The sequence below is a fragment of the Thermobia domestica genome, chromosome 8 (genome assembly GCF_964235325.1).
Source record: "Thermobia domestica chromosome 8, izTheDome1.hap1.1, whole genome shotgun sequence".
Lineage (NCBI taxonomy): Eukaryota > Metazoa > Arthropoda > Insecta > Zygentoma > Lepismatidae > Thermobia > Thermobia domestica.
Window position 1 is genome coordinate 121,299,073 of NC_137461.1, and position 26,655 is coordinate 121,325,727.

The following is a 26,655-nucleotide window of genomic DNA, read 5'->3' on the forward strand; positions in this document are numbered from 1 at the left end:
AGTAATTTTAACCACATTTCTTATAGTTTCATAAAGAGTGCTGTCGGGTTACCTATGGTGAATGGGAGGGGGATACATATAAAAGATTGCTAGAAAATGATCGATATTAGATTCATAGTTTTCGGGGTCGCTTAGATAAATAGTGAGACTTCAATTTCGCTTAACTCCGATTAAGTTCTCATTAGTAGGGATGGGCACGAACGACTTTTCTTTGAAACTCGACTCGACTCGAAACAGACATCTTTGAGGTCTACTCTTGGACTCGGCGCGAAAAATATCTTCCAACTCGACTCGGATTAGTCAAGTCGAACCAAAACGAGCCAAATCCTGTGTGTAGTCCTACCTAGACAATACATAGACAATAATTATTCTATCATCAATTATACTACTATTACTACAAATAATAATAATAATAATAATAATAATAATAATAATAATAATAATAATAATAATAATTATTATTATTATTATTATTATTATTATTATTATTATTATTATTATTATTATTATTATTATTATTATTATTATTATTATTATTATTATTATTATGACAACACCGTGTACAAACATGAACAATAGATGGTTAGTAAAGGAATACTAAAAGCTAGTTGACTGCCGACGTCGGTAGTCATGAACTCTACAAGGCAAAGACATCGTTCATTACTCTAAGCTCTTAGCGTCGGTGGACTACAGATGGTCAACTATTGACCTCTCGCCAGAAATTGGTGGCCCCGCAGCAACGATCCGTGGTGGCCCAAGTTCCATTTTGAAAACTTTACTACCAGCAGCAGAGACGCGATGAAACGCCAACGAACCACAAAATTACTCTCCCAAAATATGTCAAAATGTCTATATGTGTGATTTGTTTATATTTAGGTGAATCAAAAAAACACAAAACAAATACCCGGGGTGGACGCAAACTATCAATATTACGATTACTAGGCACGTGTTCTTCTGACTTCCCCACGGAAACGATCATAAAAAGCTTGGTTGTTGAAGGATAAATCATTGACGTCTTAATTTAGCCAATCAGACAAACCCCTACATCTCGAGTTCTAGGTGATACCGTGAACCATTTCAGATTTATTACTTCCTGGTGGAGTACTATCCATGAGCAAAATTTGAGCATAATAGCCGACATGCATCTTCGGTGCCTCTTATCTTTAGTACAATTTTAACCAGAGATGGTGTGGGTCAATGAAAATTTGATCCATGACCCACTATCACCCACCACCCAAATGCCCCATTGTCCCACTCTGACCCATCAACCATCGTGATCCACTCTCACCCACCACCAACTATGAACCACTCTGAACCATTGTGACCAACTCCGACCCACCAAAACCCATCGACATCAACTCTGACCGATGGTCCACGTCCTCCTCTCCATTGACTAAAGAGGTTACACTTGTAATAAAACAAGACTGTGAAATTATCATTTATCGGAGTTTGAATTTCTACCGTTAATGGCCCAAGCACCTCTCTGTTACAATACTGGTGGGTCTGACCTTTACGATATATAATGGCAAAGTGTTTCTCATCTTCCAAATTAAAATGAATTTAAATTTATCATATATAATTATTTCTTTGTTGCCTTACAGACACATTTCAGTAGAAAATAGGGTGAAATTTGAAAGTTTCAAATCAAGGAAAAGTAGACCAACGTAAAAAAAAAAAAAAAAAAAAAAGAGAGAGAGAGAGAGAGAGAGAGAGAGAAACTAATTTTCTATATAATTAAGCATGCCGTACTAATTGAAAATGCCCATGTAATTAAGTTTAGACCACAAATTTTATGGCCATTTTTCTCTAACTTTATGGCTTGATTGCCTTATGCTCGGAACGCTCCATATATTAAACACCAGCTTCAACAATTATAAATAGAAAGCAGTGGGTATAAAATTCAAAAAGAACTTTAGTTTGCATTACTCAATTTGTTTCTCAACTAATATCAATCGTTTTCGATTATTTTTACAAATCAACCCACTACCAATTTCCAATATATAGAAAATGCACCCCCGTCCCCCCGCTCATAAAAGATAATTTTAAAAAATGCCAGGACATATTCTCTTTATTTTTAATAAAGAGTTATATGCTGAATTTCAGCTCTCAGTTGAACGGCTTGTGAGATACTAAATTTTTCGCAATTCGGACTTCTACTCCCCCTAAGGATATGTATTATAATGAAAGTGACACGCGTATGATAACTTCCCAGTTGGGATTGGAGCCTGATTATATACCAAACGTCAATTCATTTGACTTTGCAATTTGACCGTGATGATTACGCAGACATAGTTACTTTCAATTTTTTATGATACATATCCTTATTTCATATGTTACAGATGATTCAAAAATATTTTTTCAAGCAGTTAGCTCCTCTAGAATCTCACAGGCTGCATCCCAAAATCCAACTCCTACTATCCTATGACAATCCAAAAGTGACTGAACTTTTTTTATTAGGAACAAATGACAAAAGAAAAAGGGAGATCTTGAAAGTAAAATGTTGAAAAGCTCGGTGCCCCCAATAACTACATATTTCTCCGCCCCTTCATCCCGAACTTAAAAATAAAACTTAATTCGAATATGGTTAATTAGTGAATTTATTACAGTTAAATTCCACTCACTACATGCTACAGCTACAACTATGTAACAAAAAATAACAACTGTGAAACATGTTCTGAATTACTATTAGATTTCTTACGCTATTATTAAACATATTAGAATAGTAAAAGAGGATTGTTCGTGGAATAGTATATTTGCTCTTGATTTATGACTTTTTCATACGGAAAAAATTAAAATATTATTCAAGTTTTAAACTTTGCTCTCTGCAAATATGTTGCCCTCTAGGCAATGGGACCAATGTGAAATGTGGACTAATGTGGACTAATGGGAAATGCTGCACTGTTAGCGGCGCTGAAAACTTACGATTCGATTCTAATATCGAATGATTTCGATATCTTTATGTCGCTACGTAACCACCCTGGGTACTAATGGGAGCTTAATTGGACTTGAATTGAAAGTAGAACTATTCACCTAAGCGACCACGAAACTATGGATTCGATACTAATATCGACCCGTTTCTAGCATTTTTGATATGTATCCCGACAATACTCTTTTTCCAGACTGTAAGAAATATAGTTAAAATTGCTCTAGATATATCAGAATTATGTTGAAATACACACATAAATCCACTTTTATATTCTGTATAAATAGAGAGTGAGCGAGCGAGAGAGGGCGACTCAAGGCATCACCATTTCCACATTGCAAAAGCATATATCAGGAATTGAATTGAAAATCTATGTAAAGACTTTCTGCTGTGGCATGCTTCATAAGGACAATTCCAGTCTGCTCACGTGACCTTTGGGGTTCATGAATTTTTTTTTGCGAGCGTTCCGACTTTGGATTCTCAGTTTATACCTTCTGTTTATGCATCGAATACCTTTTCAAGAACATAAATGACATTCTGTATTATGAATGTTGAGAATTACCCTCTATATGACAAATAGCTGCAAATAAACACACTACATGATTTATTTATTGCTATTGAACGAGTTTCTTAACTTGTATTTACATCCTCATATATAATACCGACCTACTGTGAAAATTATCTCAGATGTTATATTTTAAACATAATAATTACTATGTTCTGCAATGATTATGTTTTATATACACAACTTATGTATTCTAATGTAATTATTTTATATAATTTTTCATGCATTGCGGAAAATATAATTTTAAATAAAGGATTAACCTAGACGGGATTCGAACTCACAACCTTATGATTTGAAATCCGACGGCTTACCAATGAGCTAGCACAAGGACTTCTAGAACTATGCTTCTAGCGATGTATAACGGATCTCAAGATAATTATGACATTCATATCCATTACAAACGCTGTTTCTGTTCTACTTTGACTTTTATTTTAGTACTCAGGCGATAATTATATTCTATTTCTTAACTTTGAGCATTCTTTTACATATGGAAAGATTCTTTAACGTATTTAAATGTTCCATTACGTATGGAGAGCTAAATGACAAACAAGCATGTGCTGGCATTAAAAAAAAAAGGTTTTGAAATATTGTATCATTAAGTATTTCAATCAATGTTGCTATTTTAAACATTTGGTAACAAGTCTTATTATATTTAAAAGAAGAAAAACACATCTGCAAACTTTTTCCCGATTGCAAAGGCTGGCTTGGAGGTTCGAACCTGGCTTACTTTTTCCCGAAGATACCCGAAGCTGGACTTAGAAAATTATTGCCTCAAAACACCAGTAAAGAATGCGCTCAACCTTTTTGAGACAAGGTGTACATAATTTTGGTTCTGTACGTGCTGCTATACGTATTTTATTTATGTTTTGAAGTTTCCTATGTAATTGGTCACCTTAACTATGTAAAAATAAAATAATAAACTACACTAAATTAGACATCAGTCTACATGCTAATTGCTTCGGTATTCTAAAACAGTGAAGGAGTCCTCACATCACTGACTTCTTCGAAAAGCGTCAAATTATTAAGAAATAGTACCTATAACAACTGAAACAACTAAAAGCTTAAATTAAGAAAGAAAAAAAAGCATAGAGATTTTTTGCTGCTTGAAGATAACGCACCAGTCTAATTAGTAACATTTGGAGGAGTCAAATTCAGTTTTGTACTGTTACTTTCTACTCTTATTCGCCTAACTTTGCACTACTGAATATTTATCGGTTTCCAAAACTGAAATCATGTCAACATAGTTGAGATATTCATAGCGATGATGTCACTGATGGTACTCAGGAGTATCTAAAGAGTCATTTTTAGATATATTTTTCTTCAAAGGGATAGCCAAGCTTCAACATTATGGAAGTGTAGAAGATTATCTGGAGAAACAATTTCTTCCCCCTGAAGTTCTTTACGTAAAGTAAAGAACTTTAAAACTACCATCAGTGACAGCTCTTGTGGAAAGTCAGATAGCTAAAATTAACAATTTTATTGCTACAAGCTAAAGGAAGAAAACTTACTTAGTTGTAAGTCTTGTATACAAGAATTAGGATATTAGGTAATTTTCTTTCTTCAGTTTGTAGCAATAAAATTGTAAATTTTAGCTATCTGACTTTCCACAACAGTTGCCACACCATCATATATTCAAAGTATAATTTTCCTTTTTACCACCGATATTATGTATAGTATATTAGCTGCAATTATTTATTGAGTAATTCCTGTCCAGGTTGTTTTCATTTTCCAATATTATTGCGATTTCATAGTTATAATAAAGATCTTGATCCTCGAGAAATTTAAAGTGTTACCCGTACTGCATGCTCGTATTTCAGCTGCTTGCTTACGCCTACTAGTGTATTCAGACATAACCATCTCTACATTTGATGCTGATAATGTGTGCTGCATAGTTCCGGGTGTTGCTCTGCAAAATTTGCATCTGCCGTTCTTTAATATGCATTGTTGCGTTACACAAAGAATACATTCTTCGTTGCTGTTACCTGGTCCTGTATTGCAATGAAGACGTGTGCAAACCTTACCTAAAGAGCCAGGAAAAATGCAGTCTGTTTATAATAACCTACGTACCTCTACCATCTTTAATCTACACTTATAAACATATGAAGTGTAATCAACGCAAGAAAATTCCCTGATGAGAAATAATAACGAAAAGTAATTAAATAAATAAGACTTTTGATATTCCACCTGTGTTTTACTTCATTAGAACTAACGTGTCAAAGGCAGCCGACTGTCTCTATCATCAGAGTTGTACCAACTTTAAGAACATTTTCTAATACTTTCAATTATAATTTTATCAAATATTCTTAAAACTTTCATTATAATTTTTAAAATTTATCATTTTCACAGTTTATGATTATCATCATCGTTATTTATTTTCCTTCACTCTACTACTACTATTATTATAATTATTATAATTATAATAATAATAATTACTATTATTGTAATAAAATGTTCCAAATTTCATTTTAAACCTTCTTCTCTATTTATGATGTTTCTTTTAGTTTTACTTCCATTACTTCTCTTAACATTCTTAATTAAGACCAGATGTATGGAACATAACAGACATATACGGTTATATCAATATGTTTTTAAAAATCAGCGTTAACCACACATATACTAGAAGAAAATCAAAATATTGCTTGAAAATACGTCAGCCATTACCAAAACCACGGATTAATATAAAGTTTGTTAAGAAACATTTTATAATAATAATAATAATAATAATAATAATAATAATAATAATAATAATAATAATAATAATAATAATAATAATAATAATAATAATAATAATAATAATAATACAGGGGTAAGTCATAGGTCTTGCAATATTCTGGTATACAACTGCAACCAAATTTTTTACCAGTTAATAGATTAAACATTGACACCACATCTTGTCCTTAAAGGCAAATAAGTCAGTCATTGCGTTTTCACCTTTTATTGATTTGTTGGGTTGATTTTAAGTTTAGCGTCCCTTTCAGCAGCGAGGTTATGAGACGGTACCTATTGAACCACATGAGCGCGTACGCTAACCGCTTAGCTAGGAAGGATTTCTTCTACTGGTTGGTGAAGCATCGTTATTACAGGAAGTGCGGCGTGGATCGAAACACGTAGTAATCCAAGGGCAATAATAGGACTATTCACCGTTTGTGGTATCAGTTCGATGTTATTAAGTTATTGCATTTTTCTTGCGTTTTTCAAACCGTGTGTGGGTTGCATTAACCTGTTACAGCAGGGCATACTTTCGGTCTACCAATGCAAGATATTTTTGGCACAATGCAGCATACATCCGCTCCAACTGTCAGGAAATTTACATCATACGGATTTTGCAGTAGTTGTCGGCACATATCTATTCTCCTTTGGGCATAAGTTGGAGTGGCACAATACGGCAGCTCCTGATGGTTTTTCCGACTTCCTGAAGATTACGCACTACAGTGGACTGGGACACCAAGTAGCTTTGACAATCGCCATGTACTGCTGGATAGATTTTCTTCAATGGTGTGTCGTACACTGAGACAGCCTGACACCTGGGCTGATCTTCGTCATTTGTACAATCTACACGAAATTTCTGGAAACAAGTTATTGTACTGTAGTTCAATCCATATTCCTTTTTGGATGAAAAATGTTTTGGGTTGCTGCCGCAGAGTTATGCCTGAGTTCGAACTTATACAGCAACCGCTCTGGTGTCAGACGTTGTTGTGCACTCATCGTCACTCCACTCAAGACTGACTGAAGATAATGACGGAGTGACGGCTTCAGTGTTAAGTACTCCGCTTGCCACATACCTCTTGTGAAAGTTGGTCTTGTACTTACGGTCGAATCACGGCCTATATCTGAGCCTATTCTATTGGTTATGGAAATAATGCAAGACTATGGTTCGTAGTAATAGTAGTAGTAGAAGAAGAACGTTAATAATAATAATAATAATAATAATAATAATAATAATAATAATAATAATAATAATAATAATAATAATAATAATAATAATGTGATGAAAATTATAAGTTTAAAATTGTAAAATTAAACTGAAAGTTTTAACAATACTTGATTATTGTACATTCAAAACTAAAATTATAACAAACTTATTATACAAATGTTCTCTAAATTAGTACAACTCTGACGATAAAAGCAGTTACATGTTTGAAACGTCAGTTCTAACAAAATAAAACTGGCGGAATATGAACTGTTATTTATTGAATTATCAACATCTCCATGAAAATTATGTGAAATATATAATGACAAAAAAATGTTTGTTGTGTAAAGGAATCAAAATGTCCTAATTTTCTGTATTTTATTTTCCAAATTTTAATATTGTTGGCGAGAAATAATTAGGTCCCAGATAACTCGAAACAAGTTTGAAGAACGCGTTACAGCAGTTCTCCCTCTTGTAACACCCAACATTTTAAAAGGTAGGTCGATTAAATTACACAATCGCTTCTAAGATTTTTAGTATCAAGATTATTGCACATAAAGCGTAATTTTGGAGGAATTTGGCACAGTGCAGTAATTTCAAAAGTGTTTTACATTGTTACTTTCCGTGTGAATATTGTAATACGCACAGTTTATTAGCACCAGTTTTCATCAGTAATACTTTTCACTGCCTATTTTGTTACTGTTGTTACACTAACATTCAAGAAGCTAAGGAGTTTTATACATAATACAAACATTAGTGGTCGTAACAAAACATTAGCACACCATTAGATATGGAACATAATAAATTACTTCATTCACTGCTACTATTACTCTAATTATACTAATTAGCGGTAATAGTGGTAACAGTTTCATTTTAATTTGGGACTGCGAAAATATTTTACAAAGAAAGGAAACAATATTACTTAGAATGTCAAATACAGAACATTTACTGAAAATGCATTAGGCCTAAAAACAGTTTAAATCTAAATACAAAGGTTAATTTATTTGTATTAGGTAGCATAAATTGGAATTAACAAATTTGTCATTTTTCATAAGATTATTATAATGAATACAATAAAAAAATGACGTGGGCCGACTAAAAAAAAAATCTCCTAAACTCTTTGTTTAAACATCGTGCCTCTTTTACCAGGATGTTATTCTGTGATGAAGTAAAATAATAAATCTTCAGGAATTATTAAACCTCATCTGGAAATAAACATTATGAAGGAAAAAAAAAAGGAACATACGAAGCTGATAGTACAAATTTCTCGTTATTTCTTATATTTTATACAAATGATTATATGGTTACAAAGATCGAACTTACGAAGTCATTACGAAGCAAAGCGAAGAACACTGGGTGTATTCTACGTTCTGAGATAACACTGTAGCATCAAACTTGAGGCACACTTTCTTAAGAAGTGAAGAGGAATCCAATTGAAGAAGTTACTGTTTCAATGTGGATCCGAGGAGAATGTTCTGGATTTTCTATAGATTGCTAGTTACTATAATCTAACTATACAGCATTGCAGCTATGAAGAAAGAGTTTTGAGGCTAACTAATTCCCCTTCACCATATTTTCCATTATTAGAGAGAAAAGAGTGATCTTCCATAACCAGTAGGTGTCTATAGTAAATTGCTAACAACTGTCTTTGCACGAAATACAGAGGATCAATAAAATATAAGGGAACAACTTTAATGATCAACATATTGCCTACTAGACAAATTATATTTCTCCAACTGAAAAAAGATCAAATATATTATTATCCTTCCATTTACCATTCTTGTATATTATCAGCCAACAAAAAAGTTTGTACTTACTCGGTACTTTTCTTTACTTTTTGAAGGGGAAGGGGGGATAATAAGATTGAAATTAAAATTCAAGAGAGGAGACCAACGATCTGATCTACTTATAGGTGATTTCTTAGAAGTAAATTCCTTTGGAGATTTCGTCTTTACATTCCTCTAAACTAGTGATAACTTTCGGGAATATAAAGGTGAAGTTCATATACACTTAAATCTTTTTGCAATAATTCCATTTAAAACGAAACGAAGAACGCTCGTGTAGGTTCAGAAAAGTTACTGTTGATTGTTAATATACAAAATATGGTAAATGCACGGAAAAGAATACATTTAATTATGGAACATTACTCATACGTAATATAATAACGAAGATAGAGGTCTGAAACGTTGTTTTTAAAAAAAGAAAATAAAAATGAGAAAATAAAGGTCACAGTAAAATATAGTGAGAATTTGATACAAGTTATCGATGCATGGATAAAGAGAAAAGGGCTGCAAGTAAATTAACCATTAAAAAGAACTCTCCTGAATAACACGAAAAAGAATTTTTAAAACAAATTAAAGACAAAATGATATTATATATATATATATATATATATATATATATATATATATATATATATATATATATATATATATATATATATATATATATATATATTTAAAGAATACTACGTTAAATTTATTGATTAAAGTTACTAGTTTTTGAAATTATATATTTCAGTTGTTTTACGTCTATTGTTGATAGGTTAAAACTTTTTCTATAAGCTTTTAGAAAACGTTAGTAACTTTCTCCAAGATTTCTTCTTAAATAGTAGAATATGCACCACGACAATACGAGGCGGAATCAATTAAATGGTATCCGAACCACTACTAGGATTTGTATCTGAAGTAAGTATCCCCCTAACAGAATCCAACTCGGGATCAGGTGCGTAAGATGTTAATATACAATTGTAGAAGCATGTAAGAGAGATAAGAAACTTGTATCTAAAAGAAGAAAAGAAAGGATTCCAACTAAAACCAATGCTTTAAAAGGATAAACTTAATCTGATCGACAAAGGAAAAAAATATATATTAAATAGATGAATGACATTTTAAATAACTGAATAACGATGAAGAAACTGATATGAAAAAGAGAAAGATGATGAACAGGAGGAATAGTAAGAAAAGATTAAGTTAACTAAGCAATAGCTATCTAGAAAACAATCCACTATAGTAATTATTTGAATCGAGAGGTTAAAGAATTAGAAGAATAAATCATGATGAATGCGAACAAGAGGTCAAAGAATTGATAATTAGTACTATATCCTTTTTGCATAAGAAAAATGGTAAATTGGAGTGTAAAATTACAGGAGCTGATGTTTGATATATTATATATATTATTGAAAATCATTATTGAATTAAATATTACGAACAATTAAATAAAATCTTTGAGATTGGCTCTTTTCTTTTCATATTTTGAAAAGAGGCTAATTGTTCTTTCCACTTCTCCAGATATTCCATAACTTCCCTCCCTTTACATTTTTCGTATCTTTAGTCATAACGGAATTTGCCTATTGGAAAGAACAAAGTACACTAACACAAGACTACACCAAATATTTGAAATTCAAACAGAAATGACAGAAATCAACAACTTTTGGATTCAAAGAAGAAACCGAAGAACTCTCAACTATACGAAATGTAAACGAATATGTTAAATTCATTTCAACATCTTTCGTCTCCATAATGACTGAATAGCAGAATCTGTCTATTGGTATGAGAGATGAAGGATGTCCAATGAGCAATCTATTTATCATCACTAGTGGAGTACATCATTATTATTTTAGACTCCAAAGATAAACTGCTGACCAAATATTTACAGTACAACAGACATTAGAAAAATGCTACGAATATGGTGCATCGATATACGTGAATTATATATTGACTTGAAAAAAGTATACTGAAAACAAGATAGCACAAAAATTAATAGAACCAGCCAAAACGATCCTCCACGAAACAATGAAGAATTAAAACATATTAAAGGTTATTTTTCTTTAAAATTACTACAGAACAAAAACAAGGAGATGCATTATTGATAACTTCTTAACTTAATTTTTAGGTTACAAGGTCAGGAAAAGGAAAAATAATGTGCAATGTATTAGTGCAGTGACTAGGGTAAGCGGGTAACAATGGAATTATGGTACGAAGAAAGAAAGACCTATCGAAGAGTTATAAAATTTTACAGAAATATGCAACACAATAGGGTTAGAATGGTAAATAAGAAGAAAACTACATATATGACATAAACAACGAAAACTAAGAAGGATAGAAGAGTAGTTAAAAATAAATGATACAAGCTTCGAGTGAGTTCAATTTTTTAAAAGTGTATTTTAAAGTGTAGCAACTGAAAAACTATTAAAAAATCGAATCTAGAATAGCAACTGTGATCACAGATTTAAGACTTAAATACTTCAGAAGGAATATGAACCCAAGCATTTTCAAGCAAAGAGATAGAAAGAAATAAGACTTATTAGAAAGATTAATGATTATTAGTAGAAAAGTATGAGCAATATTGTTAGTGTCGGAATTTCAGGCAAACACAGAAGCTTAAACAATATTAAGAACGGTAAAAGCCATGCAAAGCAATCAAATTTCAGTGGAACACTTTGTGATTTGTAAGGCTTATACTTCAAAGTTACGGGTATCTCAGTTACATCTCTCCAGTAGGGTACATAAGAAGATCATGAACCTGGAATAAAATTAACAACACATAACTACTCTAAGCTCAAACATTTATTCATGCCGTTTAAAACAATAATAATTAGGTTATTGAAACAAGCTTCAAATAAAGAACATGCATGAGTTACTTCACAAACGACAAACATGTAACAAGCAAACAAATCTGTAAACTCATTTCTAACGAACACAGTCCTATATATATATATAATGTTTGACACATCATGCAGATCCAGTAGGGAAGATAAGAATATCATGTACCTGGAAGTAAAATTAAACAAGCTTGAATTTTTTTTTTTATGGTTTCTAAATAACTGATTTCATTAGTGCGATTACAGACAATGGTTATGTCACAGTTAAAACAGGGCGAAAATATACATCACATAGTGAAAAAAATAGGTAAAAATATATATCGCACGGTAAAATTTCTTTAAGATATTACCAATAATTTTTACACAGCATTCAGAATTAATAACTTTAAATCTTCACTTAAATGTTCATCAATATTGTAAAATAATTGCTCATTACATTTTTAATACTGGTTTAGTAGTTGTCCAGTTTGAGAATTTCAAATACAATTTTATAAGTTGTTCCATTTAATAAAAACAAGGTTATTAAGGGTTTTGTAATTTTGCAGGAAAACAAAAATTAAGATATCACAGCCTCTAATTTAATAATTCTTTATGAAATATTCATCGATCGATTTTATTGATTAGGCTTTAACAAGGCTACATGAGACGGGACCATACTATTTGGATCTGTAGTATTTCCGAGCTCAGTATCCTCTTCGGGAATTGAACTTGAGACCATATACAGATAGTACCTGCGTTGAACATTTAGCCAGAAAGGGGCACAATATAAGAGTAATAGCGCTAATTCTGATTAGTATTATTATTTGGGTTGTGCAGGTTTGCATTCACGCATGAGCCCGGACGGTACTAAAAATCGAAGCAAGGTATGTGGAAAAAAGAAGCTATCCATGGGGGAGAAAACACAAGGGAGATCTGCACTAGAAATTAATTGGTACTACAGTGCGGCCGAGTTTTCTCGTTACAACACTACTAAGTGCTGAGGCTATTGCTTATTGGTTGCCGGCGTAATTCGTGTTTAGTTCTATAATTGCGTAATTCGTGTTGGCCCACTGTTGACTCAATGTAAGCGCACGTGGCAGTATTGTTTAGGTCTATACTGAATACGAATAAATAAAGAGAAAGGGCTGCAAAATTTTCTTGGGCCCAATGGAATAAAATACCTAAATACGAGTTTCGAATTATGTGATATGAAATTCAGAATTCAACCTTAATGCATAACATTTTCAAATAGAACAGAAGCACGTTCAAGCACAAAAGCTAGCAAACTGATAATTTTACAGAACTACGCAATAAAAGAACACTTACTATTTTAGCGAAATACAGAAAAAAATTACCTGCACACGAGGAGGAGCTGACAGCACATAGTTTACTGCCTGAGCCAAATCTTCAGGTTCCATATAAGGTATTTTCTTGAAAAGTTCACCGTCTTTGTAAACCTCATCCAGAATTTCAGTCTTTACAAGGCCTGGGCTCACACTCTAGAAACAGCCAAAATAATATGTAGGCTATCACTACCAGCATCTACCAGTGTTATGATATATAATTAAAAATGTACAATAACGTACTTCAAAATATTAGAACTATATCGCTTCCAAAATACTAAAACAAATTAAATAACTATCAATTCGAATACTAAAATAGTACTGAAAATTTATTAAATTTATTTTATGTTATATTGATATTGCATTTCTTTATACTTAAAGACTTCTCTGAACAATTTTGCAAGCAATCAAATTGATCATCTTGATACTTTACGAAATAAATTTTGACACACTAATATTTAGCAATGACGTATCCCTAAATATCTCTCAATTTGAAAATACCTAGCGGTATAGACAAAGTTAAAAGCAAGTTTGCAGTAGCAACTTCCAACCAGTTGAAGACGACAAGAGGACTTGTCGAAACAGGCTGACAATTTACAATTGAGACGCACTTGGAGGTAATTCATTGCTAAGTATCAATTTGAACATGTTTTGGTTGATAATTAATGCAGAATAATAATATCATAGACGTAAATATATACAGTTTGCAATTAGCGTAATAGTCTTGTAAAAGCGTAGTCAAAAGCATGTGAAAACAGAAAGGAACTTAGACACCACGGATATTTATATAAATAAATAAATAAATAAATAAATAAATAAATAAATAAATAAATAAAAGGAAGAAAAAATAATGCTGGGAGACTAGCGAGTCTTAACCAAATTATCAGTTAAGGTTCATAATAGTTATTACACAATATGGTATCTGAACTTGAAACAAATAAATTAAATTTTATAAAGCGTGTGAAGAATATGTCCTTGGCATTCTGAAGACAAGCTAAAGGAAGAGAACTTACTTCAAAATGATCCTCACTTTAAAATTAACTTAAAAAATTTATAGATTACAATTCAAACAACAGACGGCAATTTATAGTATTATGTAATGAAAACTATCTTGAGTTGTGAAAGTTTCCGAAAAATTTAACGGATAAAATTAAGGGCATGGTAAAATTAATGGAAATGAAATGAAATCTGTAAGTCTTACGTCCCACAGTTATGCCGGCTAGGCTAAAGGAGACGGTGATTATGAGAAATTAATGAAATGGAGAAAGTAGGAGGAAACGGGAGTACCACGATGAAACCCAAGCACACGGTGTTTGTCCACCAAAAGGTTCATTTGGGGGGGGGGAGGAGCTGAGATCGAACCTGAGACCCCACGCACCAGAGGTGAACGCTCTACTACTGAGCCACCGCGGCCCCCGGTAAAATTAACGGGTTATTATGGAAAGTTACTATTTTCGAACAAAACTGATAACTAATGAAGTTATAAAATTGAGAAAAATAATAAAATTATGATTTAATTTTTTTTGTATGTCTTAATTCTACGAGAAACACAAGTTTATATATATATATATATATATATATATATATATATATATATATATGGGGGGGGGGGGTAAAATGTAGTAATAATGCTAAGTATGTATCATGTTCCCGTCATACTAAATACCAGACACACACAGTAGTGTGTGACTTCTCGTTACACGACTTAGGAGTTCATGACTCAAACTTCGAAGCAAGTTGAGGCTATTATGGGAAAAAGAACTTACATTCCTACCCCCCTCCCTCACACCAACACCAATACACATAAAAAGAAAGTTCTTGCAGAATATCCATTTCGCAGTTTGAGAAAAAATATGATTTTTTTTTTAATCGCTAAGAGTTGTTAAAGGCCCATCAATTAAGAATTAACACTTCTAACTTTTTTTTGACGAATTACAAATCTGACAAATGATTATCTATTTCGCAAGTTAGTGCATATTCTACGGATATTTGTATATTTCTGCATATATTTGAAGTTTCGAATCTTTTAAATGTTCTTAACGGCCTGAATCAGTAGTTTCACGTGTATTAGACATCCCTTTCTTCACCTTCTAAATAAATAGGACGACTCATTTCTAGCATACCTTCCACGCAAAAGAATCTTCTTCACAGTCTATTTTTAGACAGTTGTTAAAACCAATGGAAACTCAAGGAGCATATCCCTCTACGAGTCTTTCGAACTTGAGAAATATAGAAAACTGTCGTCATTAAGTTCTACCTCGGACAAAACTAGAAACAGGTTTTAAAAAGCTGGATAAGATGATTAGCTCAATCTCATGATTAAAAATCAAATCAATCAACCAGTAAAGGTGTGGAATCAGGAAATCTTTGCCAGATGAGCGTTTCGATCTTTCTGTGCTATTGTATAAATAGTCCAATCACACCAGTTATTGAAAAGTCATTCTCAAGTCTATAAATGTATTTTAATAGACAATATACAAAGTTTGACAGTACAACACCTTGGACATCTAGTAGAGCACTGAAAATTCATTCTACACGCAGCAAAAATTAAATGCAAGTGAATATGAAACGAATAAAATGTTTCTTAAGTGCACATTTTCTGACTTTTAAGTGCATATTTTCAAGTTATTTTAGGGCATATAAATCCAAGCCCTAATGATCACATTGGAACTACTGAGCACGAGAAGATTATCGGGTCACTGTCAATCTTTAGACAATTTCCAAAATATGAATCCAAAGATTTTATTCAGATTTTAAACAAAAAGTATTTGACTGGCTTGAGTCATTTCTCCAAGAAAGAAAGAAAGAAAGAAAGAAAAAAAAAATAGATATGTTAATTTATTGTTCGAGGTGATTTTTTTTTCGTTTTCTGTTTTCTGATTACTACTGATTTCTGATGCTATTGTATATTTCACACACAAATATTTACTAAAAATCTTATATAACATAGTGTAACCCATTTTATAAAAGCATTTCAAGAGGATTTCAAAAAGGATTGTTTTCTAGAGGGAGGGAGTTTCGTTCGGATGAATTTATCAAAAATCGCAACAGTGATTTCATTCATGTTTTGTTGGCAATAAAACAAAATCAAAGTTGATTTTTTAAAAATCTTTTAATGAGCTTTTGGAAAATTGTTATATCCCGTTATTTCATAAACATTTATTTCACTGACAATATAGTACTAGGTACAACCTACTTTTCAAAAGAAAAATTCAGAAGAAGTAGTTTAGTGGTAGGACTACGAGTTTAGTCGAAGTTTTTGAAGAAAGTATACAACTTGGTTCATATTTCATAAATAAATTAAATAAATAAATAAATAAAAATCCTAATCCAGGGTGTCTACTACAATTCCAAAATGAAATTTCGTGACTTTTTCGTGACCTTCTCTTTCCCAAACCACAAAATTTAGTAACATTCTCAAGAGTGATCTGGGTACGAATTGGGCCAAATTTTCATGCATGCGATAGATTCGTGCTTTGCTTGTGATTTAGTAGCGTCTAAAGCAGACCATAAACATTTTTGGTGGTAAATTTCGACTTACATTTGACAGAAAAAAAAAAATCGTTTCCCAAAAGCTACATTTCATGACTTTTGTGACTTTCGTGACCGATAGACACCCTGTAATTCTACAATATGACGTAACATTGCTTTCAAAAGAAAAAATGATAGTGTACTGATGGTTTTCTGATTTTTTTTAAAAAAAAAAATCTGTTCGTACTTCATTAATAAATATTTAGATATAACTATAGTATTACATGATTTATACTCAAATAAAAAGAAAAAAAACTGAGTGAGAAAGTTCAGTCAGGTGGTCTGTACTTTTACCAATTTTACCAATTCTGTAAAATCAAGAGTATTAATGCATACTTAACAAATTAAGACAATACTAGGAGATATTTACCGTCACCCGAATGTTAGACTTCATTTCAACTAATTCCTGCCTCAGTCCTTCTGTAAGAGCAGTGACGGCGTGCTTCGTAGCTGTGTAGAAATGGAAAAGTGGATATGGACCAACGCGGTGACCGGCAATACTGTTTGAAGAAAGAAAACACGAATTAGATTCTCCATGCAATAAATAGATTTATTAAAATGCATATATTACACCGACCGGTTAATGAATTAACCACTCCTCCAGTCTTGTTGCTAATACATAAGTATTCATTCAGTAGTAAATTTTGCTCGTAATGAGCAATAAACACCGTCATTTATCAGTGCTTGAGAAAAGTCAGATCGTGGGGTTCCGATTGCCTGCTGCCTGAATCGCACTAACGGCTGTATTTGTGGTATGTTCAGAAGTAGCTGTCAGCAGTGGGAAGTGGCAAACTTTCGCAAATTTCAAATAATGACGCAGGGTTCATTATCAGAGTGAGCATGGTACTCAGCGACTGGCACGGACTATCAGGCACAGCACGGTCAAACACCTAACTACCCAATACAACCGTATGCAACTCGAAAACATCCTCAATGACCATGTATCATACACCCACACGTATGGAAATGAAATGAATTTTTTGAGTTTTATGTCCCACGGTTATGCCAGCTAGGTCAAAAGAGACGGTGATGATAAATGAATGAAATGGTGGAACGAAGAAAGTGGGAGGAAACGGGAGAGCCCTGAGGAAACTCACGCACACGATGTTTGTCCACCACAAAGTTTACTTGGCGGGAGCAGGGACTCGCACGTATGGGTTGTTCAAGTAAATGCCTCCCGCGTTACCAGAGTTCAGTAATGATAACGATTCACTTGATGCAACGAACATAAGACATGAATTATAAAATACTGAAAGGTCTGCTGAGATGATAAGTCAGATTAAACACTGTTAATGTTTGTATGTATATTTGGCGGAAAGACCACGAGATGCTAAAGAACTCATGAATATTAACAGTACAGGGAAGATGAATGGTGTATTGAATGTTTACATTTCAAGAATTAGGTACCCTGATGGTAATACTTAAACGAATGAGTGGAGTCTCATATGATCTACAGGCAAACTGAGTACATCTACCATGTAGTACTATTATCTTCCAAGATGACAAGACGCATGTTCTGTTCCAGGAACGCCCCGAAGCTTCGGGAATCTAAATTCGATCGAACACATGTAATACCATCCAGTCTCTTTGAGACACTACCACTTGTTCCTCAACATTGAAGGCAGTTACACATAGCTTGGTTAGCCATAACAGCTTACGACTACTGATATCTCATATCCCTTCCACATCGGGTCGCTACTATTTGGAAAGCAAAAGGAAAGCATATAAGCTATTAGTTAGGTGGCCAAATTATCTGATCGGTCGGTGAATGTTACTGTAACAAATACTATACTATACTAGAAATACTACTAGTATACCACTTAACATATTACTTAGTATGAGATATCTGGAAACAACCAAAACTTAAACAACTGTAAATTGGTTAAAGTAATTTGACATCTTATTTGTGTTTTACTTACGAAATTCGGTAACACTTTATATGTTTGTTTACGAAATTTGGCAATTACAGGAAGTCAATAAAACTGTATTGAGTGTATTACAATGCAAAGCGATGCAGATACTATTCATCATATTTCTACATCGTTCCCAAGCCTCTGTAAACAGCGATTTGAACATTCCGTCAACCGTTTAATTCCCATTCCACTGAAACGCACTCATTGACCAAGAAGCCACGGCGAACAGCCATTTGAACTTGTTCATCATTGGCAAATCATTGTTGGCCCCGGTATTTAACTTTACAGAAAACATGAAAATTAAGTAGTACCAAACCTGGATTGTAGGACGGATTCTATCATATCTATGCAAACCGTCTTGCTTGTGAGTACGATGTGCAGGATTGTGTAGTTATGAAGGAGAACGATGTCTATGCTCAACTTGCTTCCCCTCTTGTTCTTGATGGCAGTGCCTAAGATCCCAACGTTTGACAGTATGAGTTAGCATTAATGGCTTACCATCATTTGCTTAACTTTGTGTAAACCACCTTTTGACAATCCAACAAAACAGTGACTTTCCTGATGACGGCACGTCTCTGTATTTCTTCTGCAGAGGCAAGATGTCTCCATTGCAAAGCGAACATCCTTGCTTCCGGTGCATAAGAATTAGAAATGTAAAAAAAGCTGACATTTTTTTGATAGAGGTTTTTAATAAAAAGCCGGCCTTTGAAGGGAAAAACAAATTTTCGCTTCTTTGATTTTTTATGACTTTCTTGCTCAAGTACCACTTTTGATTTCCTGTACCGGCAGCGGACTTTACAATTAAGAAAATGCATTTACAATATCCAGTACTTGCGAATCCAATGTTCAGTCCGGGGCTGGCTATTTTGAATAGTTTTAAAACTGGCATTGTAGTTATTGCCAGCAAATGTAAGTTATGCAACCCACATCTCAAAATGCCGTTTCATTTGCCTAACCATCTTATCAAATACCTGGAAGTTACGATATGTGTTTTAGTGGTTACTTAAATTCAACCTAGCAGGCAAAATAAAAGTATCAGAAACCAAGAAATAGAAACAGAATCATTTTTGTTTTGGTATAAAATCTTGTTTTCCGTTCAGGTAACATTTTATCTTGAGCTTTAGACAGTTCAGTTTACAAAATTAAAGCCATGAACGGCTATTTTGGGTATGATGTTAGTTTAACATCATTATTTAATGAATTTCTTCTTTACTGTTATCAAAACTTTAAGAAAAAAAATAGAAACTGGTAGATAGCGTTTTAAACATTCTAGCATTTTAACGGCTTCAATAAGTGTTACATATAGTTATAATGAAGTCTTATTTTATTCATGAATTTTAAATGATAATTTCTTCTACGAAATCTACTACATTTTCAGAACAGTTATTGCTAGCACTATTAAATTTTTTACTAAACATTTTTGTCGTTGAATGTTAATCTAGTAGCTTTGTAAACAATTCGTCGGAACTAGAAAACTTACTCTGTCTACCGATTTGCACTTTTTCTATCCTATCGAATAGCCAATTTTTCTTTAATTCTTGATTTTTTGAGGATTTTCCTTCAGAATGTAGTAATTAACTTTTGTGTGTGTGTTATAATAAAAGAGAAGTTGAATGTACTGTTCTCTCTCCATTAAAATTAAAATATTTTTAAAAACTCAAAATTTCCCAGGAAGAGAAGCCGAGCCATGATTTATACCATCAATATATTAAAATAATCATTAACACTTGCTACTTAAGTTTAAGAATTAATTTTTTACAAGTAAGACAATTTACAATTACTAGTATAATACGATCTTATTTTCAGTACACCAATCTTTTGTGGAACACTTTTCCTGCTTTGTAACGTATTTTAAGAGGGACATTTTTGTAATTTTACTCATCATAAGTTCGAAGTGTGAAACTTGCCCAGGATTTCCTTTTAACAGATCTCATCACAGTTACAGGATTTCTTGAGATCCAAAAGTTCCACTATGTTACACATTTAGCAGTGCTTCTGACAAAATCCTGACAAAGAAGAGGAGAGCGAAACTTTGAAACAGCATTGTTATAATTTATTTTAAGGATTAAAATAAGGTACTTTTATTATTTCATATTACTTGAATCTGCAGCTTTTATACTTTGTCGTTCTCTATCTTTTCCTCCACTTTTTCTGTTTCCTGAATTCTCAGACATAATCCATTCCAAGAGTAGGAATCATTTTCACATCTCTGAGTGCTTCTTCCTATATTCGATGGACACACATGTAGTTTATCACTGATTTCATCCTTCTACCCCAGCTATATCTTGTTCTTATGAGATTTCTCTTAAACCATTCCGTTTCTGATCCTTAATCCATTTCTTTCCAAAAAATCTACACATATCCCATTCTTTTAAGATCTGCAGACTGAAGTGGCCAACACTTCAAGAAATAAATTCAACAAGGCATGGCATCAAGTGACATTGTTTTTCACAAAAGAACAAGATGTGAATATATAAAAAATTAGGATTTGAAACCCTTATTTTGATATATACGTAGTACAGAGTTGTCTTTAGAACAATTATTAAATAATAATAGGACACCAATAATCCCATGACAAAATTATATCACATGAATTCTTTACAAAGCTTATATCAACATTGTGTTGTACAGATAATGTCTAGCACATATGCGTTACAGGAAAAACTCGCTAACCTCTTTATGCGCAACAGACGTATGAACAAGTTTGTGAGTTATTTTAACAATATTAAGGATCTGTTATTTTAACAATATTAAGATAAGGAAAATGGTCTCTTTACTTACCTGTTGATATGTATGATGTGACCATCATTCACGTTGCGTTCTTTCATTGAGTTCAGAGCTTCTCTGGTACAGATGGAAAGAGCCAATACGTTCAGGTTCAGCATCTGGCGAAAGTTTTCGCTGGGACTTTCTGAAAGAAATACATAATTTCTATTTTAGGTTAGGTAGTTTCATCGTATTTCCACTTTACACGATCAGACAGAAACCTAGCACTAATTTATTTGACAATTCGATTTAAAACCAATAAATTATCATGGTCACCACTGAGCTTTCCATTATTAGTACCATAGTGGCCTTTATAATTATTTTTAGCATAAGTATTCCATTATATTATTATTATTACTTAGTTCTATCCAATACCCGAATATAACTCTTTTTTTTCGTCATTTAACTGAAATGTGCTCTTGCGGAACAATAGCAAAACACAATGAAAGTATTAAGCTATGTCAGTCAAATCAAGCATATCAAACAACAGGAAATTAAATGACATAATTTGGAATGTGTATTGATACCTTGGATTTTACCGGAAAAACAAAACGCATTGAAGCATATGTTAGATGTAACTTATTTGCAGTTAAATAGACAACTAACATACTTCATATGTAACTGAAAATTTTAGCTTGACTGATTTTAAAATTAACGGATGTTAAAGATTCAAAGACTACAATTAAAATAAAATCGTGAAGGAAGCTTTCGCATTTATGCGGAATGGGGATTTGAAAACATACTCGGAGAAACATTAAACCAATTATCAGGTTATTGAATATTATAGTTTGCACTGAATTTGTTTAGCTTTTATCATAAAATGTTCGCAAATTATACAATAAAAGAATATTTGCTCAACTTATTACTGGATAATATTTTACTTTTTTTCTAGATGATATTTTAGTTGTTTAGGCTATCCTCTGGTCAGTTTTACCAAATCTAAAACTAAACAGTAAACTGTCACGTACTTTGTATGTCATTCATAAAATGTTTATTTGCCTGATCACAGCTTACAGTATGAGGTTGTACCCCAATTATTTCTATGTTATCAGTAAAAACTTTCGATATGACTTTTCTGATAATAACTGTAGCAGATCATTTTAAATACCCCTATATCATGAATATTCTTGTACATTGCCAGTTATTTGTTATACAATTTATATATACAGTTCTATTAAATTTGCATAATTCTAATGAATGACATACATATTGCCGTGTTATTGAGTTTTATATGAATGAACTATATTTATTAAATAATTGCTTATGTTCAACTACACATATTATACGATATATATGTATAAACTAGGTGATGTTAACAGTTTACATTTTTTAAACATACTTTTACATGAAGATCGTTTAGCCATTTCAAACATCATTCTAATTTTTTTCTGTGTTAGGAACGTACGTATATTATTCACTTATGTGTTACCTCAGAATATAATTCCACAATTAAGTATCGAGAGAAGTTTGCTATAATATAATGACATTACAACTATCTTATATAAGCTATTTATACAGGGTTAGCCTAAAAGAAATGGACAAGTTGTACTATGTATAAAATGTTATGTATTTTTTGAGTAAAAAGTTTTAACCTGTGGTACATGCGTACATACTTCAAGTTTTGCGGCGGACAGTTTTTCTTTTGTTTCAGTGACGGGTGTGTGACGTAAGCGACCTTGCTCTCGAACTTGACCTTGACGTGGCTTGGAGAAATATGGCGAGTCAAGTTGAGAAGGCGTTCTGTGTTCTGGAATATGCCAAGACAAATTCAGTTACTGTAGTGCAACGTCATTTTAGGACAAAGTATGAAAAAAAAAAAAAAAAAAAAAAAAACACCCACACAGCAGTCCATTTATGACTGGGTGCATAAATTTGAAGAAACAGGTTGTCTGTGTAAGAAGAAATCCACGGGAAGTCTTCCAATGTTAAATGAAACAGCTGAGCGCGTTCGTGCGAGCTACGCTCGCAGCACGAGGAAATCAACGACACATGCAGGAAAGGAACTTGAATCTCTCAAAAGACTGTGTGGAACATTCTACGCAAACTTCTCAAGTTTTATCCTTATCGATTGCAATTGCTGCAAAGTCTCAGTGAAAGTAACAGACAGAAACGTTTAGAGTTTTGTGCGTTCATACAAAATCTTTGTGAAGAAAAAGATGACTTCCTTCAGCTGCTTACATTTGGGGATGAATCAATCTTTCACATTAGTGGTGTCGTAAACAAACATAACGTGTGTATGTGAGGAAGTGAAAACCCTCACGAGATTGTGGAGCAGATTATGGACTCTCCAAAGGTTAACGTGTTTTGTGCTGTATCGCCCAAAAAGGTGTATGGACCGTTCTTTTTCCAAGAAGAAACCGTTACTGGAAGAACGTACCTGGACGTGTTGCAACTTTGGTTGATGCCACAACTCTAAGAAGATAGTGACGATTTTATATTTGTGCAGGATGGAGCCCCAGCATACTGGCATTCCGATGTAAGGGGTTACCTTGACGAAGCTCTTCCTAGGCGGTGGATTGGCCGTTCAACTGATGAGAACATGGCTATGACTCAATGGTCACCACGAAGTCCAGACCTCACACCGTGTGATTACTTTCTATGGGGTTTCATAAAAGATAAAGTGTATGTCCCCCCCCTCCCTCAGAGTCTGACGAAACTGAAAGAACGAATCAGAGATGCTGTTGCATTAGTGGACAGTCAGACTTTGATGCGTGTTTAGAAGAATTGGACTACAGACTAGATGTTTCTCGTGTAACCAAAGGATCACACATAGAACATCTGTAGTTTTACCACAAAAACTTCCAGACGTACCCTACAACTCACGTAAGTTATGTCACCATGTCATTAAAACTCTTCATTTGGGGGACCACTAAAGTTGTCTATTTCTTTTAGGCTAACCCTGTATAATTATACAATTATAGTTATTAATTTAAGATAGTTTATGTAAGATAACTTCCTTACATAAGCTACCTTAAAGCCCACGAAATACAAAGCACAATGAATTGAGTTTTTATGAATGTTCTTAATATGAGTATTCCACGTTAAATCTTTATTAACGTGTACTCTTAAAAAAAATATCGAGTCTGATTGGTTTACTACAATAGAATTTATAGTTTCTGGTACCAAGTCACTTGTTTGTCCCGGGAATCAGAATTTTATGATTCTGTTTTTTTCCTATATTCATAGTTAATTTGTATTTAACCAGCTAATAAGTTGTGTTGTTGTATCTACAGTGAGCTGTCCCACTTTATCTACTGAGTCTTTACTAATAAGGATATCTACATCAGCATATAATGCTGATTAAATATGGCCCAAATTTTTAACCAAGTCAGTCCAACCAAATAAAAGGGGTCCTAACATGGATCCTTGTGGTACTCCTTTCGAGACTTCGACACTCAATGTAGATGATGGGTATATTTACTTTCTACCATTAACCTTTTTACAGTAGTACAATATTTCCCAAAACATCCTTAAATTATAAAATGAAAGCGTAAGGTAAAGATATGGACATAAAAATATGAAAACTATTATACAATAGTAGAATTCAGTCCCTTCATGTGAGCTAGTGCTCATTAGAGTAACCTAATTATTATTCTAACCTTTCAAATCTTCCAATTCCTGTCAATATTACATATGGAAACTTCAGATTAAATAATTTACTGTGATAAAACAAAGAAATATACAGTGTGGGAAATGTGGATACTACCAATTTCTCTATATAGTGTAGGAAATTTGGATTATCTTTTTTATTATTATTATTATTTATTTATTTGTAACTTGCATATTGTTTTGAATTTATATTAACAGCATACCTGGATTGCCACCGAATAAATATACGCTCAATTTTATACAACTGGATGTTCAGTGTACTAATATAGCTCATTGTATTTTCCTTTTTTAAAATAATCTTATTCTTAAAGAAAACAAAAATACACATAAAACAGTTTAAATCATTTAATTATATAAAAGATATTGAATGAGAAGTATGAACTCGCTGTAAATATCACCAACTAGTCCTGCCATCTTAGTTAACGTAATATGAAGTTGAGCAAATGGTCTTATTTTAGCTCATTTATTCCCACGTTTATTGTTCTCTGAATGCCAACTGAAATACTTAAAGAATTTTCTTGTCTTGAATATTTAAGCTACTAACCAGTAAGTAGTCCATGCTTGACGATGCCAGCATTGTTTACAAGGACATCAACTCCTCCGAGATTTTTCTTGATCCAATCGAACATTGAGAGGATCTCATCTTCTTTCATTAAATCGCATTTTATAGCATGAAGTTTTCCTTTCTCCCCCTTCAGCTTTTCGCTCTCCTCCTGTAATAATCACATATTAAAGCACTTATTATAATATATCATAATAAAACTGATCAGGGTATATATATATACTAATCTACCTTTCACATTAGCTATGCGTATTGGGTACAAATTAAAGTTTTCGTTCGCATGTAAAGATGAACAATTTTATTAGAATAATGCATTAATGATCTTAACATGATAATGGAAGTAAGATAGTCCATACTGCATATAATTTAATACAATCTTGCTGCTGATATGAAAAGCTGCATTTCCGTTTCAGGAGTTTGTCATTTGTAGCAGGCCGAACTAAGAGGGTTAAAGCCGGAACTGCCCCGGCAAACCGAGACAGTTTATTATCCTTACACCTACAGAACATAAAATGTATTTACAAGCAACATATAATTTGAGATTGTTTTCTGCATATCAGTAGATTACAGAATTCTAATGAATATGTTTAAGGCGTTTAATGTGTAATTTCACGCTTTTATGAGTTTGCTGTTGAATTAAATGATTAGAAAAGAAGTTCTTAAGTGTTATTCTCATAGTTACCAACTCACTATTTACAACAACACTAAACAGTAAGTTGTACAAACTACTTAGATCATATATTCTATGAGCCCAAGGCACGGTGATATTTATCAATGAACTACGATTTATTGATGAAAATAAAATAAAGGGATATGGAAATATCTCGAGAGAACTTGTTCTCACTGCCCATTATAAAGTTCACACGGCATTTAAGGTTCGAAATATTTTTAAATCTATTATATATACACGCATATATTATTTATCAAAATCGTTAAACCTCTAAATAAATT

The 26,655-nt window shown here is 32.8% G+C and overlaps 1 protein-coding gene across 2 annotated transcripts in view; it reads right to left on the minus strand.

The window, feature by feature from the left end:
• Window positions 1–26,655, minus strand: part of LOC145693181 (farnesol dehydrogenase-like) — a 70,359-nt gene that overhangs the window by 11,404 nt on the left and 32,300 nt on the right. Inside the window, exons 2-6 of one of the 2 annotated variants that reach the window (XM_081768952.1) lie at window positions 25,687–25,855; window positions 21,549–21,678; window positions 17,225–17,354; window positions 13,336–13,479; window positions 9,861–11,922 (exon numbers count right to left, since the gene is read on the minus strand). In XM_081768952.1, coding sequence (XP_081625078.1) covers window positions 11,884–11,922; window positions 13,336–13,479; window positions 17,225–17,354; window positions 21,549–21,678; window positions 25,687–25,855 — 612 coding nt within the window. In that variant the 3' untranslated portion in view covers window positions 9,861–11,883. Of the gene's footprint in view, window positions 1–9,860; window positions 11,923–13,335; window positions 13,480–17,224; window positions 17,355–21,548; window positions 21,679–25,686; window positions 25,856–26,655 lie in introns of those variants that run through there. The other variant, XM_081768951.1, reaches the window with a different exon arrangement.